The 23,855-nt window shown below is 37.4% G+C and overlaps 1 protein-coding gene across 1 annotated transcript in view; it reads left to right on the top strand.

The window, feature by feature from the left end:
• The window catches only part of LOC139141211 (uncharacterized), a 71,334-nt gene extending 49,873 nt beyond the window's left edge, over positions 1-21,461 (top strand). The window contains exons 44-68 of the mRNA XM_070710834.1: positions 309-523; positions 1,307-1,447; positions 2,035-2,219; positions 2,623-2,779; positions 3,339-3,502; positions 5,610-5,778; positions 6,263-6,442; positions 6,948-7,084; positions 7,502-7,642; positions 8,095-8,169; positions 8,518-8,667; positions 9,069-9,281; positions 9,710-9,869; positions 11,742-11,928; positions 12,396-12,577; positions 13,120-13,298; positions 13,789-14,025; positions 14,772-14,944; positions 15,522-15,665; positions 16,298-16,483; positions 16,849-16,949; positions 17,239-17,327; positions 17,900-17,965; positions 18,672-18,798; positions 19,410-21,461. Of these exons, the coding sequence (XP_070566935.1) occupies positions 309-523; positions 1,307-1,447; positions 2,035-2,219; positions 2,623-2,779; positions 3,339-3,502; positions 5,610-5,778; positions 6,263-6,442; positions 6,948-7,084; positions 7,502-7,642; positions 8,095-8,169; positions 8,518-8,667; positions 9,069-9,281; positions 9,710-9,869; positions 11,742-11,928; positions 12,396-12,577; positions 13,120-13,298; positions 13,789-14,025; positions 14,772-14,944; positions 15,522-15,665; positions 16,298-16,483; positions 16,849-16,949; positions 17,239-17,327; positions 17,900-17,965; positions 18,672-18,798; positions 19,410-19,576 (3,925 nt within the window). The 3' untranslated portion in view covers positions 19,577-21,461. The remainder of the gene's footprint in view (positions 1-308; positions 524-1,306; positions 1,448-2,034; positions 2,220-2,622; positions 2,780-3,338; positions 3,503-5,609; positions 5,779-6,262; positions 6,443-6,947; positions 7,085-7,501; positions 7,643-8,094; positions 8,170-8,517; positions 8,668-9,068; positions 9,282-9,709; positions 9,870-11,741; positions 11,929-12,395; positions 12,578-13,119; positions 13,299-13,788; positions 14,026-14,771; positions 14,945-15,521; positions 15,666-16,297; positions 16,484-16,848; positions 16,950-17,238; positions 17,328-17,899; positions 17,966-18,671; positions 18,799-19,409) is intronic.
• Positions 21,462-23,855: the final 2,394 nt, after the last annotated feature.

A 23,855-nucleotide genomic window follows, 5' to 3' on the forward strand; every position in this document is an offset into this window, starting at 1 on the left:
ACAGTTTGTCACAAAAGAAGATAGACCTCACACCTTCTACTTTTGTGAACTGATCAACAGTTACTAACTTACGTTATACCATACTTGTACCATACTTTCCCATAAAAACTTAATTTGTTTTTCATTAGAGTTGTATATTGCATCCTATACTCTAGGATGAAATTGTTAGAAATATTGTCAAATATATCAAATATTGGGAAAGTATATTTCCTTCCCAAGAAATTTCAGAGCAAACCTGTATGTCATGATGATCCAACTTAACACGAGCCAAAATAAACTTATGCAACTTTATTTATCCTGATATTTAGGTACCACAGTAACGATACCACTGTTTTGGAGTTCACATTGGCTGCTATAGATGCTGGCACACCAACAAAAGGTGACACTGCAACCGTTGAGATCATCTTGCATAACAGCTGTCTCTATGACACCAGGGAGTGGCCGATACAGGTTGAAGTGACAACTGGTTACACCTCGGGTGAAGTCTACCTCAGAGTGCCTAAGTACTACATGCTGGAATTCAGTACGTTACATTATATTGCAATAAGTTGTGTTATTAATCATTTTAGCACTGACATTTTTTCCCACTAGAATTTTAGTGCAACATTTTGCCAATTTTTACGATTTTTTTTGTATTTTTTTGATAATTTTGGACCAAATGGACATCACTTTTCATAGGCTACAGTTTTGGATCAATATGTTGGGAAAAAATCTGAAAAAAATTGACTAAGGTTATATTTTAGAAAGGCGGCAAAATTTGAATTTGGCATTCAAAGGGTTAAAAATGGATGTCTGTAGGTAGAGAATATGTATTATGGTGAGAATGTTACAGCCTATCCCAGTCAATCTATTCAAGTGGCAGCCATCCATGCTTACATGATGATAGCATGTCCTGTCGTTAAAATGGACACAGCAATCTCAGAGTCTCATGTTCAATTTGTATGTCATGTTAGATGTTAGCGATTGTTGGACTTAACAACAAAATATCTGAACTTGATAAAAGAATTAAGCCAGATATGAATCTCTGCGATGATGGTAAATGTTGTATGTGATATCCTAACAAAACTTTTCTGATGGTTCATTTGTGTATAGTATCAGGAGAGAGTTAGTTTCACGTTGTACCTATTTAAGCATTCTGAAAACTGTCAAAATGCTGCCAATTCAGATCTTTAAATTTACAGAAATAGCTATCGTATCGAAGACATCTAATAAGTATAAACAATTCAGTTTTATAAGAAAGACTCTTGAAATTAACAATTTTCTAACAGAATGTTGACATGATTTTATGATATTTGTTTGTGTTCAGACTGTCAGCTGGAGCTTGGAATGAGGACGTACGTGATCCGTGATGAGCAGCTTGATGCATCATCTGAACTCAATGATGAGTTTGGCATGCACAGAGCTAGACTGACCATCACCAGAGATGATACCATACCAGCTGGTACAGGTATGTCCACAGTCAGATAGACGTTGGAAAATTGTGCTTCCTTCTAATGATCTTAGTCAAAAAGGCCAGAAAGAACCAATTGGGTGCACTGCAATGTACTGCAATTGCGTCTCTGCAAATTAAATCATGCAAACTCGTTTTTCATATTGACAAGAGGACCAGATTGAAGAAAATGTAGACTCGAAGGATCAAAGAGTCAGTGACTTGTATGGAAATATTCAACAATAATCCATTCTGTTTTCATGATTAAACTAATCAGTTTATTTCATAATGGCAAGTGAATTTTTAAAAAAGTAAAAAAATCCAAGTACACATTGAAGAAAATTTTCAAATCAGAGTCAGTGAACATAAGAAGAACATTGTAAGGTTTATATGAGTTGTTTATGTTTATGATAAACAATAACAAAAACAGTGTCAGCTTTTTTCTTATCTAAACAATTTTTCTATGACATGTATCATGGTAAAATACATCTCAAGTAATTTACATAGTAATCTATTACACCTGGTTAACTCGATAAATGTGCATGTACTACCTTTGTGCATTGATAAGGCCATCGTGTTGACAATGTAGCACTTGACTATTTCAGGTTGGGTGCCTGCAACAACTGATGCCAACCAGTGGGTGTTGGTCAACATGAATGAGCCTCATATATTCACTGGTATTGTGACCCAAGGCAATCCAGATCAATCGTCCTGGGTGAAGACGTACAAAGTTCAGTACAGTGGTGATAATTCTACCTGGTTGACCGTTCAGAGTGGTGGTTCTGATGCTGTAAGTCAAGTGTCAATATTTTAAGTTCCTGTCGCAGGGGAAGATTATATTGGAATTACATTTAATAATGACAAATTTAACAGATTTTGCGAATCTGTGTAAATTTTCAAACAATTTGTCATGAACAGGTTTTTTCTGAAAAAATGTAATTGGCGATCAAGGAAACACAAAGTGGTTTTGAGAATATTTGCTTGAGATGCTCATTTGTGGCATGAACAGAGTAAAGACAAAAAATTGGAAAATGAAAATTTGAAACTGACATAAAACATAATATATTTTCAGGAAAAAGAGCGTCTCATGCATTTATAAAATAGTAAACAATTGAAGTAAAGTACAAGAACTGTAAAAAAAATTTATATTCTTCAAAACTGTTACACCTCTTAATTTTCAATGTCTTCTGTAGGTTTTTACTGGAAACACAGATACCAATGGATATAAGAGAAATCTCTTTGATTCTCCTGTGATTGCTCAGTACATCCGTGTCAATCCACAAACCTGGGAAAACGACATTGGATTGAGGTTTGAAATTCTTGGATGCACTCCAGCCAGGCGACTGTTGCGTAAGTTTCCCACTGTTAAAATCAGGTCATGTTCTTGTTCAGAAACTAATAACCACATCAGTGTAAGTCATTGATTTTTTGAAAAGTTAATTTATTCCTTTATGTAAAACAGAAAATGTACAGTTTATGAGAGGGTGATTTTTTCGTACTCCTCAAAAAGCAGGATTTTTGTGTATTTAGTTGAAACACTCAGTGACTCAGCAAACTTCGTCTATGCAAATTTCCCAATTACAGTTGACCTGTTAAGTTTCAATGATGGGCTGGGACCTGTCTTATCAAAACTTAAAGAAAGTGGAAGATTTAAGTTTATTTTCTTACAAATATGACCAAGAAATAGTTTCAAATATGAATGTGAGGACATTTGTCAGAGACATTTTATGTAGACATACGGTTACTACAACTTAAAACATGTTCAAACACAGTCATTTTACAACTACATCTGGGCTAACAATAATATATTGTGACAGAGTATAGCAGCAAAATTTTCCCTCCACAGTCAATGACAATTGGTTTAAAGTGATGCTGCCACCACTTGACCCCATGTTGACCTTCCTTATAGATGACACTGAGTGTGTGAGGTGTGAAACCACATACTACTGTCTTGGAGATGGCATACAGCGTCCCTGTGGTCGATGTGACCCCCCTGACAACAACTGTGACAGGTCACCAAGTGAACACTCCTTTGGGCATGCGTCAGAGTGTGTCCCTTGTCCCGTTGGTTGGGTAAGCTTTTGACTCATTTCCAAACTCAATGGAAAAATGGATAATATTTTGTTTCTGACAAATTTATGACAATAATTTGGAAGCTGTTCAACCCAAGTTTTAGAAAGATTACAGGTATGTAAGGGTAGCTCAAACCCCTAACTGGGACCGCCAACTGGGACTCCCAGTTGGCTTAAAATGCACTCTGGGACCGGTCCCAGTTCACTTCTGGGACCGGTCCCAGTTCACTTCTGGGACCGGTCCCAGAAGCGAACTGGGACTGGTCCCAGTTGGCCTCTGGGACCGGTCCCAGTTGGCTTCCAGGACCAGTCCCAGTTGGCTTCAAAATTAACTCTAGGACCGCGGCCGCGGTCCTAGTTGGCCTCCAGGATCAGTTCCAGTACACTTCAGGGACACATCCAATTTGTGAACTGGGACCACTATGAAAAAACCCAGTTACTGGTACTTAATACTAACAATCTGTTAATGTTTTCATCTTTTTACTCTGCCATAATCGTAGGTATACGCCACATTTAATAGATCCCAACTATTAAAGGCCAAAGTAATTTAATTCTTTGTTTTGTCTGTGTGCACATACTAGGGTTTTTTCTACTGCCAATGGTTTGAATAGGATTTTACTGAGTAGCTTTCCTGTTTACTAAATTTCACATCTTGTAGTGTAACTTATGATGATCACGATGAAAGGAAGTTTCTGATGATTTTTGCATAGACACTTATGTTGTTACATGGAAATAATCAAGAAAATATAAGGTGTGTTTTGATTTTCTTGTATGTGTTTTAGTACTGCCTTCCCGCTCATGTTTCGAAACATTTGAGTGGGCGCGCTAAACAAAGAATTTGATTACTTTGGCCTTACTGCGATGTACTCATTCTTAGCACTAGTAAGTCCTGTGCTATGGTGTGTGTTGAAATCTTACTGCACGGATCACGTTGATAGAGAGACTGTGTACTGAAGCAGATGAAAAAGGAGATGAAAATAACTGTGCAAGACTAGCAATTAACTCATCAAGGCTTTCATTACATTAAAAACAGCAAACAAAACATTTAACGTAAACCCGCTGTGTTTTAATAGAATTGCAATTCACTTGCAGTATATGACTGATATCTTAATTTGGACTAGATAGACACAAATAGGAGAGGGGCAACCATTAGTGCATGCATGTACTGTTACAGCAGAATCATTTCATTGTTATGCGAGGAAAAAATAGACATCAATGAGGTGATAACAGTCCCATTACATTTTAAGACAAAGGGTTTTGAATACATATACAAGTCAACAACATGCACTGCTTCAAAACTTCATTGACAGCTAGTAGCTATATGTAGTATATGCTGTCTCAGTGTTTTCTATTTCAGTCTGTATGTCTGTCATAGCTCTATGGAGCTACGAGTCCCAGAATTGAAATGAGACCTGACTGTCCTTGAATGAAACTGGGAGATGTTAGCTTTCCCACACAAAAAACATAATTTTCACAACAGTACAGAGAATATGAATAAAACAAGTGCATACAATTGCTACAAAAGGCATATAGTGGGATGGGAAACTTCTTTCCCATTAATATTATGATTTCGTCATTACAGCATGGAGGTACCTTACCTCCATGGTACAGTTCATTAGATACAAGTGTGTTTCCCAGCAATCATAATGGTCCCAGTTCACTTCTGGGACCAGTCCTAGAGGCCAACTGGGACCGGTCCCAGTTCGCTTCTGGGACCGGTCCCAGAAGTGAACTGGGACCGGTCCCAGAAGTGAACTGGGACCGGTCCCAGAGTGCATTTTAAGCCAACTGGGAGTCCCAGTTGGCGGTCCCAGTTGGGGGTTTGAGCTACTCTTACATACCTCAAAGATTATCATGAATTTGTAAATGTGCCGATCTGACTGGCAAACTTTCACTGTTTTATAAAATTTGTGAAAAAAATCACAGACAAAATGACAAAGAAGGTTGAGTTTTCTTGTGGACAGTATTGTCACATCTGATTTACTGGTCATTGAAACTACAATACTATGATGGAAAATTTGTCCTGGAGTTTTCAGCTCATGAACTGATTCTCTGAACAACAAAAAGGTATATCTTTTGACAGAATCTGTTTGTCTAAATATTCACAGTTGTGTGTGGACGGATATGCCACCAAGTGCCCAACCTACCACCATGCCCACTGTAATGAAACATCCGCATGCCCATCAACATGTACACTGTGTGAGCCAGGTACAGCTTGTTTCAATGGCGTACCGACAGTGTGTGGGCGAGGTACCTACTCAAAGGGTTACGACACAGGTATGGATAGTACAAGATTGATAACACATATTATGAAAGATTGTGAACACAATTTATGAGATGCAGCTTAATACACTAGGTGATATCTTGCATCTTTCATCTTATTCTTAGATTACGGAAAATAATGTGAAGTTGTTGTCGTAAGCTTTTTTCTTCCTTTGTGAAGTTCATAAAGGTGCTCATGCTAAAAACAAAAGAATGAAAACAAGATGTACAGCTTTCCAGAAAATCAGTCCTGATGATGTAATTCAGACACATGGAGATAGCAATGTTCAAAATGGTACAAACCACACAGGAAATAGTAAAAACTTAATTTACTCAAATCTTCAATTGCAAAATCTTAACAGAATAATAAGGTTGATTAGTTACAGTGCAAATAATTTTACTTTTTAGGGCCTCCATTTTAGCCAAATGTACCTCTAATGAGTATTGAAAGTCATACCAATTTGGATTGCATATTTTCTCTTTTTTGTGTGGCGTATAGAACACTGTATTCTATGTGAGCCAGGCTCTTACAATAACCTGACTGCCCAGGCAGAGTGCCAGTGTTGTCCATCTGGTTATACCAGCACCAGGGCCAAGGTGGAGTGCGCCCCCTGTGAGCCTCATGAGTGGTCAGCTGGAGATTGTACACTTTGTAGATCATGTAGCTCTGTCTCACAGTGTAAGTCATCCCCCACTTCAGTCTCCCCCTCCCCCCATGTACATGTAGATGCCCCAACTGTAGTACATGAAGCAATGGCTTGAATCACTTCGTTATTGGGGTCTGAGAAGTAACACCATAATTTGTTAATTGTCTTGTAACTACCAGTATGTGAACCAATAATGTGTGCCAATTATTTGGTAAGTTTACTAACGGTTTTTATCTGTGAATAAAATGGAAAAATTTCAAGCAAAAATGTGAATTTATAGTGCATATATGGCAATTAATTCAAATAAAATATTCCAGCAGGTGAATATTTTTTATCAGAATTTTCGTTGCTTTGCAATTTATCATTTTGACAAATGCTTATCTATTCTTTGCATTGCTGCTTATGGCATGGCTGAACTTACGATTAGAAAGGCAAGTTTAATCAAAATAAGTATGATGTGAGACTGCCCAGTATAATTAATTTCAATGAAACAATAGCAACCAACTTACATACATATACTGTGTGCTGTATCTATAGGCCCGTGCCTGGCAGACCCTGGTCCCTGCTTCGATGAGACTGTTGTCTGTGTGAACACTGGCAGTTCATCGTACCTCTGTGAAGGCTGTCCAAATGGATTTACTGGTGATGGTGTCAATTGTAATGACATAGATGAGGTAAGGAAATCAGAGAAAGAGAGAGAGAGAGAGAGAGAGAGAGAGAGAGAGAGAGAGAGAGAGAGAGAGAGAGAGAGACAAGAGGCAGAAAAACAGAGGGGGAGGGGAGGGAGAGAGTGAGGGGAACATTGGGATATGGGGGCATGGGTTGGGAGGGAGACCGGCCAATAGCTGAGAGAAGAGGGAGAGGTAAATTTTTCCATATTTTTACAGTTTCTTTCACATGCTGTGTTTTGTTACAGTTAACCCTGAAATGCCCTGATCTGTGTATTTTAGTCTGACTATACGTACCATAGTCACCAATAGTACCAGATAACATGATGGTGGTGACTGGGTCATAAACCCCAAATTGGTCCTGTATAATTTTCTTGTAATGTTGTATTCTTACAATTTCTCTTGTATTTTGTATTTACCCAGTGTGCTTATCACAACCCATGCTGGGATCCATCTACTTGTACCAACTTGGCTCCAGGATTTGAATGTGCTGGATGCCCTGATGGCTATGATGGCTACACCCCTCATGGTATTGGATATGAAGATGTTATGGCTGGTGACCAGGTAAAGTAACCAAAAAATCTGAGGATGCACTTTAAATCTAATGAGAAATCATGAGTGATATCATTGAACCCTTCTAAGATTTTTTAAGGCATATTGTCTAAATCTGGAACTTTTACTGTGATTGGAAGTGGTTTCGTGTATTAGGTACTCTGCTACATGTTGTGATCTTTATGTGAAGTTTCAGAAATTTCTCCTCTGTGTTCCCAATAGCTAGAATAACAGTATTTTTGTAATCTTTGTATTTGCATGTGTAAATTAATATCAAGATTTTATTATATTTGAATTAAACACCTCTGTGAAAGTCTCATTTTCAACTGAAAAGTTTACATTTTAAGGACAACAGTTTGTGCAGAGATACCCGTACCTGTACAATACTTGAATTGCAAAGAGACCTGTTGAAATGCATGCAGTGATTATATCAATGGTTGCTGTGTTTTTGTTCTCACCAACAGAACTGCACTGATATTGATGAATGCACCAATGGTAACAATGCATGTGATGGATTATCTATCTGTACCAATACAATAGTAAGTCATCATTTGTCAACGTCAGTATCTTTTCTCAAGTTTTCCTCTTGTCCGATACAGTGTTCACATCAAGTCAGTATAACCATTGAATGATAAGTGTTTTATCTTATATGCCTACATGAGAACATTAATAACAGGAAAATTCATACCTAACAGTGGTATACCTGTTGTATTAACTCAACAACAATCAGCTGTATATCATTTGTTACCTTCGGACACACCTCCCTAACTTGCTGAATATTTAAACATTGCACTGCAATCGAATATAGCATTTACCATCAACCTGTTAATTTCACAAGGCATATACCAATGCATTTCTGATCTTTGTCTTCCAATTCTGATTTGCAGGGCAGTTACACATGTGGTACATGTCCCTATGGATATCTGGGCAATGGCTACATCGGCTGTATCCCTGGTGATTACTGTGAGTTGGGTCAAAACAACTGCGATGTCGATGCTACTTGCATATCAACAGGGCCTGGCACATTTGTTTGTGAGGTAACCATTTTAAATATTCAACTCATGAGTCACATTTTATCAAGTGTCGTTTCATCGATGGATCGGAGAGGATAAGGTATAAATTTCTTTCCAGCGTTAACTCAGAAAACCCAATTTATACACTTTGCAGCACTACGAATCAAACATAACAGATACAAACCAAACTTAAGTTTTAATATGAAAAGTTTTATAGGGTAGAAGAGGAAAATGTACCTAGGATGTTAATCACAGCTGGTGCAGGCCTGAACATGTGGAAACTCTTCCCTTTCAAGGTTTTGTCAAACAGCGCCATCTAGTGGTGGTCACTGACAATGAATTTAATGAACAAATCATTTCATGTTCAGTCCGTGATGCATGTTGATTTCAACTTCTGAAAAGAAATCATTTGTAACCTTTTCCAGTGTAATGATGGCTACGCTGGTAACGGAGTCTACTGTAAGCTGGACACAGACGGTGATGGTTACCCGGATGAAGCTCTGTTCTGCAACGATGAAGGATGCCAGGCTGATAACTGTGGAGTCATTCCAAACAGTGGACAGGAAGATAATGACAATGACAAGAGGGGTGACATCTGTGACATTGATGATGATGGGGATGGTATATTTGACATTTCTGTAAGTGGACTGCTGCCAAATTTGTATGAACATTATTTTGAATTTCATGTTGAAATATTATTGACATGTGTCTCTTATGCCTTTCACCTCCATTTCCCTGTCTAGAGATCCATCTTTACCATAGAAAACAATGGGATTGGTTCAAACCATGGTGCTGAAAGGGTTAATGCAGCTTGTTTCTAGTCGTCACATGATAAAGCTGCATTTTTTCCCAAGCAGCCTGCCTCATTTCTGAACTCTTTGCGCCAGTTTTGAAGTTTGTGTGTATCAGGAGTGTACCAGTACATGCAATATGTAAAATTTCCTTGAATCAAAAAGATCTTTCTTGAGTTAGTAGCAAGTCTTTACAAGCTTTAAGATGGCCCATTGCTCTCAGTGTGTGTTTTCTCTCATCACTTTTTACACTGTTTCACTCTCTCCTTGATCAGGACAATTGCCAGTTTGTGAAGAATTTTGACCAGACTGACACAGATGGAGACGGCGTAGGTGATGCTTGCGACAACTGTCCAAATGATGAGAATCCAGATCAACTGGACACGGATGGTGATGGAGATGGTGATGAGTGTGATACCGATGATGACAATGATGGTTAGATTTAATGTTACCATAGTTATTCTGACATTTTCTTGCCAAGTCAGACATTGTTACAACAGACACAGTATTCTTTGCAATTGGTGATGTTACAGTTTTTAATTGTTACATGTGTTAATTACAAGTGCTGGTAGTGCTTGACAACATTCACTTCATAGATCTGTTACCATGTATTTCTATCTCCAGTGACATCATAGTGCTTAGGCTGTTGTGTTTACTGTCTTTGATCAAGGCAAGAGTAAAGACTAATGACACAGGAAGCATTGTGCATCACTCACTGGTACCCAGGGTATTTAGGGCTATAGGATCAGGGATAGTACATATCTTGAGACCCTTCACAAATCACCTTGTAGTAATTCACATCCACAGATCAATGACCACTTATCTGCACTCATGTCTTCAATAATATCATAACATGCATTTATTGCTTACAATAGTCCTGCAATACAGTGTACTGGTAACCACACCGCTTTCATCCGCTTTTAACCCCTCCTACACCCTGTTTATGCAGGGCTTGACAATTCCTATTGCCCGACGCCCGGAACAAGTGAAATTTACGTTCAGACAAGTGAAAAATAAAATCTGGTCGCCCGCCGGACAAGTTGTTTAAACAACTTCTGGCGCGATCAGCCTGAACCTAAGTTGCGGTTTGTGCACGTGTCGCCCGATTGCGTTGTAGTACACACAACATAAATGTCAATCACGTTTTTTTAGATACAACTGTTACGTTCTTCTGAGATTCACTTTCTGACTCACTCAATGTTGCACTTTTTTGATGATCGACATGAAAGTGTTTCATCGTCCAATTAAAATAGTCGCGTAAAATTTGGCGTAAGCAGCATTTCTTTGTTGTATGCTGACTACTCCGCCCCAACAAATAGGTAAAAAATTGCAAAACCCAATCATATTGCTTATCGACGATCGACTATGTTGTACTTGAAAATCATTTATGCGGCCTCGCGAGGTAGAAGAACATTGTTGGCAGACAGTTTGTTGAATGATCGCGGTAAATGTGAATATTTTATGGTACTTTTCCACTAACGCCAACAAAGCATTGTGCATTCTCACAAGCCAGAGCATGATTTCTGCTCCATTGACCCCGTGCTGACCTACGCAAAAATCAAGCAAAGCTGTTGCTGTAAAGAGGCATGTGGTTTACGATAATTGGCATTGTGTAACTCTGAGAAACGACGCTGTGATGATTTACGACGGTGCCACAAGTGCCAGCGTGAGTCAGAGTGGGATCATCTGAGAATCGATGACTCGATGTGATGATTAGAACGATGTTTCTGACAAAAGATCTAAACATAAGCGTTATGATGAGAAAAAACGCTGTAGATGTTATCTCCCGAAATGGAAAGTACATTGGCCTTGGTTGAAATATGTGTTCTGTATGTCGTGTCTCAAATACCCATCATTGGAAAGCGAAATGCTTTTCTTGACAGATGCGACATATTGTTTCGCGTTTAAACGATAAGGTCTCACGAGTCCAGTCAACCACATTTGGACTGTTTGGCACATCATAGATGTGATCGTGATGGGGACAATGATTGTGGAAATTTTGTGGGTCCCGGTGAGCCCAATACGGTTTCACTTGCCAACACCCTGATCACATGCACTTGCAATGCATAAACTGAATTAAAATTACCAAAATTACCAAAATAAGAAAGCCCTGAAATCTGCTACAGAATTCGTCGCAAGTATTGTGGCTGTCCTGATTAATACAAATAGAGGACAAGTAAAATTTTTGTGAGGACAAGTGAAATTGTAAATCCTCTTGTCCCATGGGCAAGTGAACTGAAAAAAAAATTGTCAAGCCCTGGTTAATGTCATGGAGCTCATGTGGAATGATTGTATCTCTCATACCAGGAATCTTGGATGCTGCACCTGATAACTGCATTGTCGTTCCCAATGCTGACCAGGCTGATGGGGATGGCGACACTGTTGGTGATGCATGTGACAACTGTCCGGACGATGTCAACACTGATCAGCAAGACAGCGATCACAATGGCTGGGGTGATGTGTGTGATGACCCTTCAGCAACCAATAGAGACAGGTGAGAGAGATGTTGTTGATGGCCATGATGGACTATCTATAACAAAGAGTATACCATATCACATACAGGTCTCAAATGTCAACATTTATCATTACTTTCTATCTTCAGAAAAAAGTTGTATGTACACATTTATATAGTACATATTTTCATCTACCGCTTATGTGTACATTTTATTACAACCAATTATGGTGTCATAACTATTTCATTCCTAAAGTTTGGTATAGACCTATCCTTTTTGATTCAAAACTGGTCTTCTCTATAAAAGCTGAGGTACACATTCTGAATGAAAGACTTGAAATCCCAATTCTGTCATTTTCAATGTTTTGTTGGAGGATTTAACAGATTCAATTCTTCTCAAGTTCTGTACCTATTGACCTACTAGTGAGTCTTTGGCAAAGATTCTCACTCACTCATACAGGGTTAGTATTTACTTTTAATATTTGCGACTATACACCCTTTTACCACAGGGATGGTGATGGAATTCTAGACTTTGTGGACAACTGCCAGGATGTTCCCAACTCAGATCAACTGGACACAGACGGTGATGGTGATGGAGATATGTGTGATGATGACAAAGATGGGGATGGGGTTGCCGACAGCTCTGATAACTGTCCACTGGTTGCTAACCCATCACAGACTGATTACAATGGTATGTATTCAACTTTGAAATGATACTATTGCAATGAAAAGTATGTTACCTTCATAACACTTTCAGCTTTACCATAAATACAAAAGTATGTGCCAAAACTTTGCGTTATCAAAAAACTTGATTATGCAGTGTTTACCCAACTTTGCTTTAACTCCTCCATCAGCTGACTGTGTCATAACCCTGCATTTTTCTCGCATTCGAATGAGGAGGTTGCAACACTTCAGTATGCTTTTACCATAACAGGTGAAATCTAGGCAGATCCTGTCTACAGCTTGATGTCTATATGTGTTTAAGTTGGTCAGATACTGTTGAGAGACAGTAAACCCAGTACTGTGGACTACCTACATGATTGCCACGCTTTCTACCAAGATACCAAGATAATGTCACATAATTCTCCATATTCTGTTTACAAAACACGAATGCAACTTCCTACTATTTGCATGTTACTTTAAATGTGAATGTATAATATTTGTATATATTTTTGCATATTTGTACGTCTATTTTACTTTCCTATATGTATCTGTATCTTATTTTGTCACCAGGCAATGGAATAGGAGACGCTTGTGAAGACGACACAGATGGAGATGGAGTGGTTGATGAGAATGATAACTGTCCTAAAAACAAGGATTATAACACAACCAGCTTTGAAGATTACATCTCTGTAGATCTGGACCCTTCACTGACTGATGCCAATGCTTCCAGCTGGTACATTGCTGATCAGGTAACATATTTTATACTGGTTTCGTGGATTTTTTACTGCACAATTAGAAGCAGTCACTAGGAAAGTAGTACCGGACATGTGTTTGTAAATTGATTGCAGGATTCCTAGATATACTGCACAGTTGTGAGAATGCTTGATGTATTTAAATATGTAAGTTTGTATTATTTTGCGTTGGATGACCAATTCGAGAATAATCATACACTGGTCACTGAACCAACCTTTCCTCTCTGTGTTCCTGTGTACAAGGCTGATAACACCATTGAAAATGATAGGGCTGGGCCAAACAGTTCTAAAAGTAACATGTCAACAAATCAATAGGTTGGATGACCATTAACCAGGCTACCTCAAATAACTAAGATTTCTGCCTTTAGTTGATATGGTTTCAATAGTTCTAATTTACAAAACACAACAAAATTCATCATCCAATCATTTTGATGCGATGCCTTTAACTTTAACAATAACATTGTGTCTCCTGTGTCAATCACTACAGGGTAAGGAAATCCGGCAGTTAGTGGACACGGAAATGCCAGTCATGCTGATAGGAACTGACTCCTTTGGTCCAGTGGACTACTCTGGCACTATGTTTGTCAATACGGACAGTGGTCAGGACTACATGGGATTTGTCTTCGGCTATCAGAGCTCCTGGAGGTTCTATGTTGTGATGTGGAGACATGAGAATTTGAATTATGTTGATTATAGGGCTGGTATCAAGGGATTGCAAATCAAGGTGAGAGAAAGCTATCACTGTTCATTAATCTGATACCAAAAGTTGAGAAATCCATTTTGACCATTCTGATTGCTTACAATCAAGACTACATGCATATACGGATATAAACATATGCATAGTCTTGTGTGTACTATTTATGTTTGCTGCCGTTTTGTACTGTGGTCACAAGATTTCTCATAGATGATTCTATTGGACACTGCATAAGCTGCATTTCATATCATAATTGGCTGAAGCAAGGCTTATTACAAATTTTTAAGTGTGATTTCATTCAGAATTCAAAATCAAAAGACAGGAAGAATGGAAATATTAGCAAATTTCCTAGTCCAGCACTTTTGGGTTCATTCCTAATTTCCTCATCTGCATATATGTATATTGTTCCATTATAATTAACATGTTCATCATCTGACTTGCTAAGGTACCAAAAATGTGGTGTTACACACAGATATCGAGCAATCGACTGGAATAGAGAACAATGTGAACAATCACTCATTATGGCATACCTGAGAATTGAAATATTTAGAAAAAGTATTTAGTATAGGCTTAATATCCAAGCAAGCATATCAAAGATTAGATTCTCTGACTTGATTTAAATAGAAATACAGTATTCATTCAGTTGAGAGCTTACTGTACTTTTTACCTTCACAAGGTATATTTTGATATGTCTGTGGAAAGAATGTGTTACTGTTGTGTTTAAAACTTGAATATATGACAGAACTTTTTTTGTTTTGTGTCTTTGTCATCAACAGAAAGTGATTTCAACAACGGGACCCAGTAAGGACCTTGGAGATGCCTTGTGGCATTCCTATGACACAACAGACCAAGTGACAATGCTATGGCATGATCCGGCTATGAGAGGATGGGAACATCACGTAGCTTACACATGGAGACTGACACACAGACCTTCCACTGGACTCATCAGGTGAGGCAGCGTGGGTGTCTCTGTAGCTCTGAAGGACACCATTGTATCATGAGGATCTAGCTGACAAGTTGGTGTGATTTGTTTCTGTATCTTGTGAATTTATATGACTATTTTATGACTATCATGTGAAATCATTATAGATAACTCTACAATCTTTTTGTAGAGTATACTTCTATTGATCAGTTTCATCTATTTCTGCTTGGCTGAGAGGAAAAGAAAATTACTATGGCATTTTGGACATTTGTGGTAATATTTCACACCACAAACATGGTATCTGTTGCAGAATTTCTTTTCCATACTTGTCACAATACATTGTGCTTTCTGTAAAACAAAAACATTGATATGATATTAATAATTATCAAATTATGGCGTTCTTCATATTTCCCATACCTTTGTTTCAACACTATCACTTGCTTATGTGGCGGTACCATTGTTTATCAACTGGTCAGTCTTTATTAGTCTAGCTTTCATACATTGCACATATTTGTAAAAATTAAATTTTACGAATGAAACAGAGGATATGATGAAATATTTTTACTTGATATGCAGACACTGACTTGTTCTGTACTATTGACAGGGTTGTAATCAAAGTAGCCGGAGAGACCATCACAGATTCCGGCAATATCTATGATACATCCATCTCAGGAGGTCGTCTCGGAGTGTTTCAGTTTGCTCAACCTGATATCATCTGGTCAAATCTGAAATACAAATGTGCAGACAGGTAAGTGTTGCAAAACAGAGTATCTTCATCATGCAGAGCTGTAGAGCAGGGCAAGTGAAAATATCACACTTGGTAATTTTAACTTCATCCATGAGTTGATCCAGCCCAAACTGTCTGAACCAAAAAGTGGTTTACCCTGTAAAACCGGTACAATATAGTTCATTCCCATTTATTTTGGGGCTTACACATTAGAGAAAAGGGAACGATGAAAAGGGTAATCATAATCTCTCCATCATGATTAATTGCATTAATATTCTACAACAAGTTACAGTCAGCTCATCAGTATTTAGTGAAAGCTGGGTAAGTGCCTAGCTAATTCTGGTAACCCTGCAGTCTAGTTTGCTTGTTTTACGCTAGCTATTTATCATGCGAGTGAGAATTTTCTGGTCCATCAGACTTGTCAAATTGAATGGCAAAATTCACCTACTGAACAAATGCATTTGGATGTCTGGGACCTCGGACCACAGGATTTGTTCACTCTATACAAGTTACCCACATTGATCTATTTGCATTGTTGGGATGCTGTATTTAAAAGTGGTTGATATCATGAATGCTCTCTGCATTGTAAACTTGAACAACAGTCAAAAATCCTGATTGTGTTATCAAAGTTTTTGGCTCTTCCTGACCAACAGAATCAACCAGGCATTGCACTTTGATGGTAATAATGATTATGTAACAATGAACACAGTACAGGCATTGCAAGTGGAGCTGAGTTTTACCATAGAGGCATGGATCTACCTACCTGACAACTATCCCAGTCGTAAACTCCCAATAGTCTGTACCGATGATGATACCATCTGCTTTTACATTGAAGACAGGTCAGTTCCGTTCATTTCTATATTGAGGAGAGGAAAGATATATCTATATTATTCCTTTAACTGTGTCAAAAAACAAATTTCACTCCCAGGCCCTATATCAATGTGTATTTCAATTTCAACACATTTTAATTTGATATGTGAAAATAGCAATGGCCTTTCCTTAATAAGTTGGAGGTTTATGTATGTACATTGATTCACCAAAGTAATTTGAAAATGTGGTTGATCCACTGCAGAGTGTGAAAGCATCAAAACAACGATACCAGATATTACACTGTGTCTCACTGTCAAAATGACTGGCATTAGTTGTGAACTTTTTGTGATGTTTACAACTGGAGTATCCCTTTTCTGTTTGTGTTTCTTCACAGTGTTGTCAAAGGCCAGGTTGGTGATAACTATCTGGGCAATGCAACCACACCTGTACAAGCCAATACTTGGAACCATGCAACAATGAGATATGATGCACAGAGTAAGTTACTACAAATTACAGTGTTTAACAGTGGACACTTTCATTCATCTCTGGACTGTTTTCCATGCAGTGTACTGGTGTAGAACCAAGAATTACAAAATCAAACAAAATCACTGTCATTCTGATATGTGATGTCAAACATCTCCTGATTGGCTCAATTCTTACCTGTGTGTAAAAAATTTGGATTTCTGACCAATTAGCATGTGCCCTCTGTAAGGTATAGCTTTCCAAGTATAGTTCAACAAATTATTCTAGTTCTCTCAGCTGGATTCATTTTACTCCTTTCCAGACAATCAGTTGGATTTATTCATCAATGGTACAACTCTTCCAAGTCCTGGCGCAGAGGCAACACTGACTGATGCATCACCGTATGTTTGGGTGAGTATTCCACTGAAATGCATGTAATAGAGTACACCAGAATGTGACAGCCAGTCATAAACAGAATGACTAGCAAAACAGCAAGTAATTCAGTGAGATTTTGATTAAGATGGCAAATTATTTGCCTGTTGATGCAGTCAGTGCACAACTGGAAAAAGCAAACAGTGATTCTCTGTACTAGATAAGCATCCAATAGAAAGGACTCCAGAAGTGATGTCCGGTTTGGTGGTGATTGTAGTATCAGCCAAATAAAGTGCTAGTCATTTGCCTTTTCCACTGCCTGTTAACTCAATGTGGTCTCTGTAACACCTTAAGAATTAAGTTTCTACCAGAGAAGACATTACTATGGTACCTATTACTTCTGTGTTTTGTGTGGATTAAAGGTCACGGAACAAGTCAGATTATCCTGAAGATGCTAGTAAGGAGTCAGCCAGAGATAAGACAGTGATATCTTAGTAAAGAAAAGACTTTAAAATTAAATTAAGGGTCATGAACTTGATCAAAGCATGTTCTGCGCTAGTTTGAAAAATATTTTAAATTCCTTCTATTTCATTTTTTAATTTTCACTGCAGAGTCAGGACACCATGCTGTACCTTGGTAAAGGAAATTATAGTTACTTCAAAGGAATAATGGATGAAGTGAGTAACTTGTGTCTTTCAGTGTACAGTACCAGCATATGTAATATGATAGCATTAGATGATCTGTCCCTATGAGAGCCATGAACCATTGTGGCTTTGTTCTGACAGGTGAACTCTTCAAATGTGCATGGGTTATGTGAGAATGTGAAGCTTAACTGTCACCCCCTAAATTTTGGTATAACTTCATTGTCTTATTTGATATCATATGAAACTTTACACAGGGAAGGTGTAAGATGACAATAACAAATACACTATGCAATAATGCATGGAATGAATATTCATCTGTGGATAAAATCTCAACAAAGTCATTCACAACAAGTATTGCCAGAGTGAAGCTTATGGAATTTCACTCCCAAGAAATTTTCAAATTCAGAATTACAATTATCTTGTGACACACATCATTGATGAATCTATTTCAGAGAGTTCACCATTATTTCATCAAGTCTTGCTCTCTGTTCCGACTTTTTCCAATTGGAATATATAACTCATCAGTTCCTATGTCTTCTTGAATAAATCTTGTTTTACCAATTTTTTAGACTCTTTAGGTAAACAGTGTCCTTAGTCAAGCATTGAGAAAAGTTGTCTCAGTAGGAAGTAGTTGCCATATGCCATAAGTTTAGTAAACCACAGGCAAAACCCTGTTTTCATTCACTTACTCCATTCGTTCCACTGTTTATACTGCATGCCTTTTCTCATATGTCGACAGGTACGTATTTGGGGTTTGGCCTTGTCTGATGAGGAGATTGATGAACATCTGCAGTTGGCCGGCCTGGAGAGACAGAGACACAAGAAACTGCTAGAGGCACACTACAACATGGACTCAGAAAGTGATGGTAGGATCTTTGTGAATGACGTCATCAAATATTTATGTACTTTTTCTGACTTCATGGCATAATGCATGTACAAGTTGAAATTTCAATCATTTCATGAACGTTATTCATGAGTTTAGAACAGTTCTAGATGTAAGGATTGAAAATTGCATGCAGACATTGTGCAATGTCCATCTATGAAGGTTTTTGTTCACAGCATTCTTGGGGAGCTTGAAAAATACAAATAATGAGTGTCTTTAACAAGTAATGAGCCTTTCTCACTCAGAAGTGGAAAGAAAAATGAAAAGATTGAATAAAATGTAACAAAATGTTGAAATAGAAACTTCACAAGTTGACATTTAACACATTTGACACAAAAAATGGAAAGTTAAGATACATGTAGTAAATAATGTAGCTTTTGTAGGCAATGTTTGTATTTCAGAAATCATTCTGTAAAGTATACCATTTCTCGTTATTATAATTGTGATGGGAGAAGATGTGTTTAATTCATTGTAGAGATTGACAGGATGGCATTGAGAGATTTTGTTTTCATCATGGTGGTGCTATTCTGTCGCTTGTTAGGTCTGAAGCATGACCTCATTTGATAATAATCTGTGTCTGTCATTTCTGTTCAGGTGATACAGTTTTAATTGACAGTGGACTCTACGGCCATGATGGAACCATACAAGGCAACGCATTGTTTGTGTCAAGTAGCCTGGATCAAGGCAGATTCCAGCTCACCTATCCTGACGCCCGGAGAAGACGGCGGAGAAGTCTCTTCTATGATCATTCTGAACTTTAGAGACAGTGGCCAGTGCACATCAATTTTAGTTACCTTGTTGAATCAAATGAGTGTTCAAACTTTAAAAAAAAGATAATGTTTATGTTTGTGCATGATCAGAGAGAAATGTGAACGCCATGTCCTGTTTTCAGTAATATCTGTTTACAGCTTGCATGGTATAAACGAAAAATAATCTAGAATACTAACTAGGTAGTGTAGGAAAATCTTCATTCTAATCAAGGAATTATGATATACAGGAGTAAAGAAGTACATGCTTAAAGATACGTATAATTGTTTATATGTACATATCATGCCAAACAAGATTTTTGTATCAGAGTCTGATTGGACAAATTGCCAATGTTGTATATAGTTGTATATTTTCTCAGTGTAAAATAATGGAAGTGTTTTCTTGCTGTTAAATTTATACCACAGCATTTTACCGTCTTCATTCAAAAATTACCAATTTTTTTTCCTGATGCAATATTCCAAGCGTTTTGTCCTTACAGAGAGGGTTTGAGAGAGACAGGGTTATTTTTATGGCTTAATTACAGTACCATTTTGTAGAATTGAAAACATTATTGTATTGAAGATACAGAGATGTATATTTTACAATAGCAATACACCATCATTGTTTCTGTCCAGTTTTTGACACATTTTCCGTCCCATATCAATCAGAGATCTTTGACACTTCAAAGTTTTATTATCTGTAGTTTTACCAGAATATGGTGACAAGAACTTGAAGAAGGGTTGTTAAATGAAAGTACGTTATCACCACACTTGTTTCTTCTCTCAACAAACTTGAAAGCGTCCATCACAGTTTTTGAGTTCTTTCTGTCCAGTGTTCAGATGGCCAACTCTCACATTCCAAGGGAAATTCTATTTTTTATCGTTTAAGTATGTCCTTTTCTGCAATAAATTTTGTCTTTTAACTTTTTTGTAACATCAGTTAAAGAGATGGAAAATATACATACACAGAAACACACACACACTCACACACACACACACACACACACACACACATAAAATTGAACTTGTATGTATGGAACATGTCCGTTTGAACATTGATTCCACTGAAAGTCAGTGAAAGTTTTCCAATGTTGTATTCATGAACCAAAACATTTCCAAGATTGTCAGGTACATCCAAAACCCTTGAGTTCCAAGCTGTATCCATATGACACGCATGTATACAGACATGAAAGTTAATAACTCAGTCACTGGGAATTTGCATTTATCCATATTTGGTAAAAAGAGGGTGTCGACCACATTTATCTTATTGAACTTCAATAAGCACCAAATAGTTTAAGTACAATGGTTTTTGCACAGTCTGCAAATGGAATTCATTATTGGCTCCTACAGAAGAAGTCCTTTTACACTACAGCATGCAGTTCAGTAGATAGCAATGCAATGCCAAGATTCACAACCCAGACGCAGAAAGGATAGCAATTTCATTTCAGAAAAGGGAAAAAATGTTTCTTCGACAATACAGTTTCAGTTTGAAAGATGAAAAGTCTTTTGAAACATTTACTGTCGTTAAATGCCAATATTTAGTATGTAGGTAAAATGATTGCCTTTGCACAGGAAAACCACACCTAACAATATATTCACTACTACCTACAAAAATGAACTAGAATTCCTATCACATTACACACATAGTCTGCTGTCCTCTGTTTTAAGGCTTTGTAAATATACTTTTCTTTTTTGAAACACTTTTTGTCACCGTCCCAACTTTGTTCAATCTCTATCATTTACATGAGACTACTTTTTAAATGACAACGCACACCCAGGAGGTGTGTCAACTTTAAAAATTTTATGTTGTAAAGTAAGGAAACAATCTGTACTTATTAAGGGTAATGATTTTTGTACTATTTTGAATGATAATAATAAAATAATTTGTCACCTTTCAAAACTGAATATTCTGTCATTGATTGACAATGTGGATAGTGCATGGTGATGCTAGGTTGATGTAATTGTAATTATTTTGTTGGTATGTTTTTATGACGTGCACTTTTGTTTGTTTGTTTTGCCTACAGAAGTAAATTTGAACTTAAAATCCACTTTTGTAAGATTTCATGCCTTCCATCCACACAATTCACCACTCTGCCTATCTCTACAAAAACCTAAGAAATCGTGTGAATTACTCATATACAACATCACAGTAGCATCTGACAGAACAACATATACTTCAAAGTAATTCAACAGAAAATAATAATTCTAAGTCAACATTTTTCAACCTGTAGAAACAAAATATAGGGTGTCAGGGCAGGGTGATTGTATCTGATATAAGGGACGGGTCAGTTTCTTTGGCCTGGGGGGGGGCAGGTGGATTATTTTTTGACGACATCAAAAAGTGGCAGACCCCCCCCCATCCCAAATTTTGAAAACAGGGTGAACCCCCCCTGCACGCGACAACTGTAAAACAAAAGGTGGACATAAAATATATATATATATATATATATATATATATATATATATATATATATATATATATATATATATATATATATATATATATATATATATATATATATATATATATATATATATTTTACATACATTTATATTTTAACAGTCATTCTGTGTTTTAATGAAATTGTTGACATGTCAGTTGTAAGATAGGAATTTCAAAGTGTCAATCTTGAAGTTTGAATACAGTACATTTTGAATGAGTTGTGAATGTATTTCCCAGTTTCTATGCTTAACCAGATGTCCTGAACAGAAATGGATGTCAATCATTAATATCAAAGAGGAACAAACATCAAAAATTTTGATGGGTGTTAAGACTTGCCAGCCATCCAATTAAATCTCCTGAGGAGCCATAGAGAGGCATTTTAGCTAAATCTGATGTGTGCAGTGTCTGAGATGACCTTTTCTTGTAACATTGAAACCATAAAAGCACAGCTAATAATGACAAAAACTGCCTTTTTAACTGTTATTTTGGTCATAAAAAAGCATCATTCTACAGAAAACCTGAGACACAAAGGAAAACAGTTGCATCAATGAGAACGAAAGATATCTTGTCATTTTTCTATCTCTAAAATAAGTCACTGTATCAAATATATATTGTGAAATATTTGTGCATGTTGCTTTCTCATACTGAATTCTCATAGAGAGAACAGAAAAGTATCAGGAATTTGTCATGCTTTTCATATGAAATGCAGAGTTCATAACGGTACACTTTCACTTAGCAAAAATCAAGATATCTTTGGCGTATATCTCTGATTTATCAAAGTATGGCGCCCGAAGGGCGCGGAGAAAAATATGAAACATCCTGATACCTCTGATATATATTTCTTGTATATTAAAGGACATGCTGAAAAATGTCTGATATATTAAATATAATGTGCTCGAAGAGCATGCTGAAAAATATTGAACATACAGATATCTCTGATATATGTATGCCTGATATGTTAAAGTTGGGCGTGCTGAAAATATGTCTGATTATTAAAGTTACGCGCCCAAAGGGCGCGCCGAAAAATGCAACTGAATGATGAAATTTGTGGCTGACACGATGCATTTTAGGCAATGATGAGCCTGTGTCGAAATTCAAAACACACTGACCCCCCTATTGGGCATTTCAAAAACATGGTGACCCCCCCCTATCACCAAAGTCAAAAACAGGGTGCCCCCCCCAGGTCAAAGAAACTGACCAGTCCCTAAATATGTTTGCATCGCCTGCAGACTGTCTACCGCCGTCGCCTGCGGGCGCTCTTTCGCACTTTGCGCGTTTGGCATATGCCGGCAAGTTCGACTTGGACTCGTACCCCCGCATAATTTTACTATGCGAAAACTCCTATCTGTCTGCAATGACTAAGAACTCGGGATCTGGGCTGAGAAATACTGTATAAAATAACAATAAAGTTTTGGCTTCTTTACGAAAGAATGTTCTGGGAAGATTGGTGAAGATTCAACATTTTTGACAGCGGCTAAATTTATGTCCGCATGCAGGATGGAACACTGAACATCCCGTCACTCACAATACAATAATCGTGTCCAGGGTTTTCGTTGTATGAAATTTGCATGTGTTCGATTGTTCAGTTCTCACCGCCGCTGCCTCCATTGCATCAAAACATTGCCTGTAACGAAATTAAGCAACTTCTCTGCCGTCTCGTGTCTTTGAAGTAAACGATGAAGCAGCCATCATTTGGTAAGAATTCCAGTACAAAACAATTTATTTACTTATTCTACTTTATATTATTTTCAAATTACTTCTTTTCATTAATTTACATGGATTGCGCTGCCGTTTATAGAGCTTAATATACCCGTCTGAGATCTAGTAAGTCATTTCGATAACCGGTAGCCG

This window comes from Ptychodera flava, chromosome 9, assembly GCF_041260155.1.
Source record: "Ptychodera flava strain L36383 chromosome 9, AS_Pfla_20210202, whole genome shotgun sequence".
Taxonomy (NCBI): Eukaryota; Metazoa; Hemichordata; class Enteropneusta; family Ptychoderidae; genus Ptychodera; species Ptychodera flava.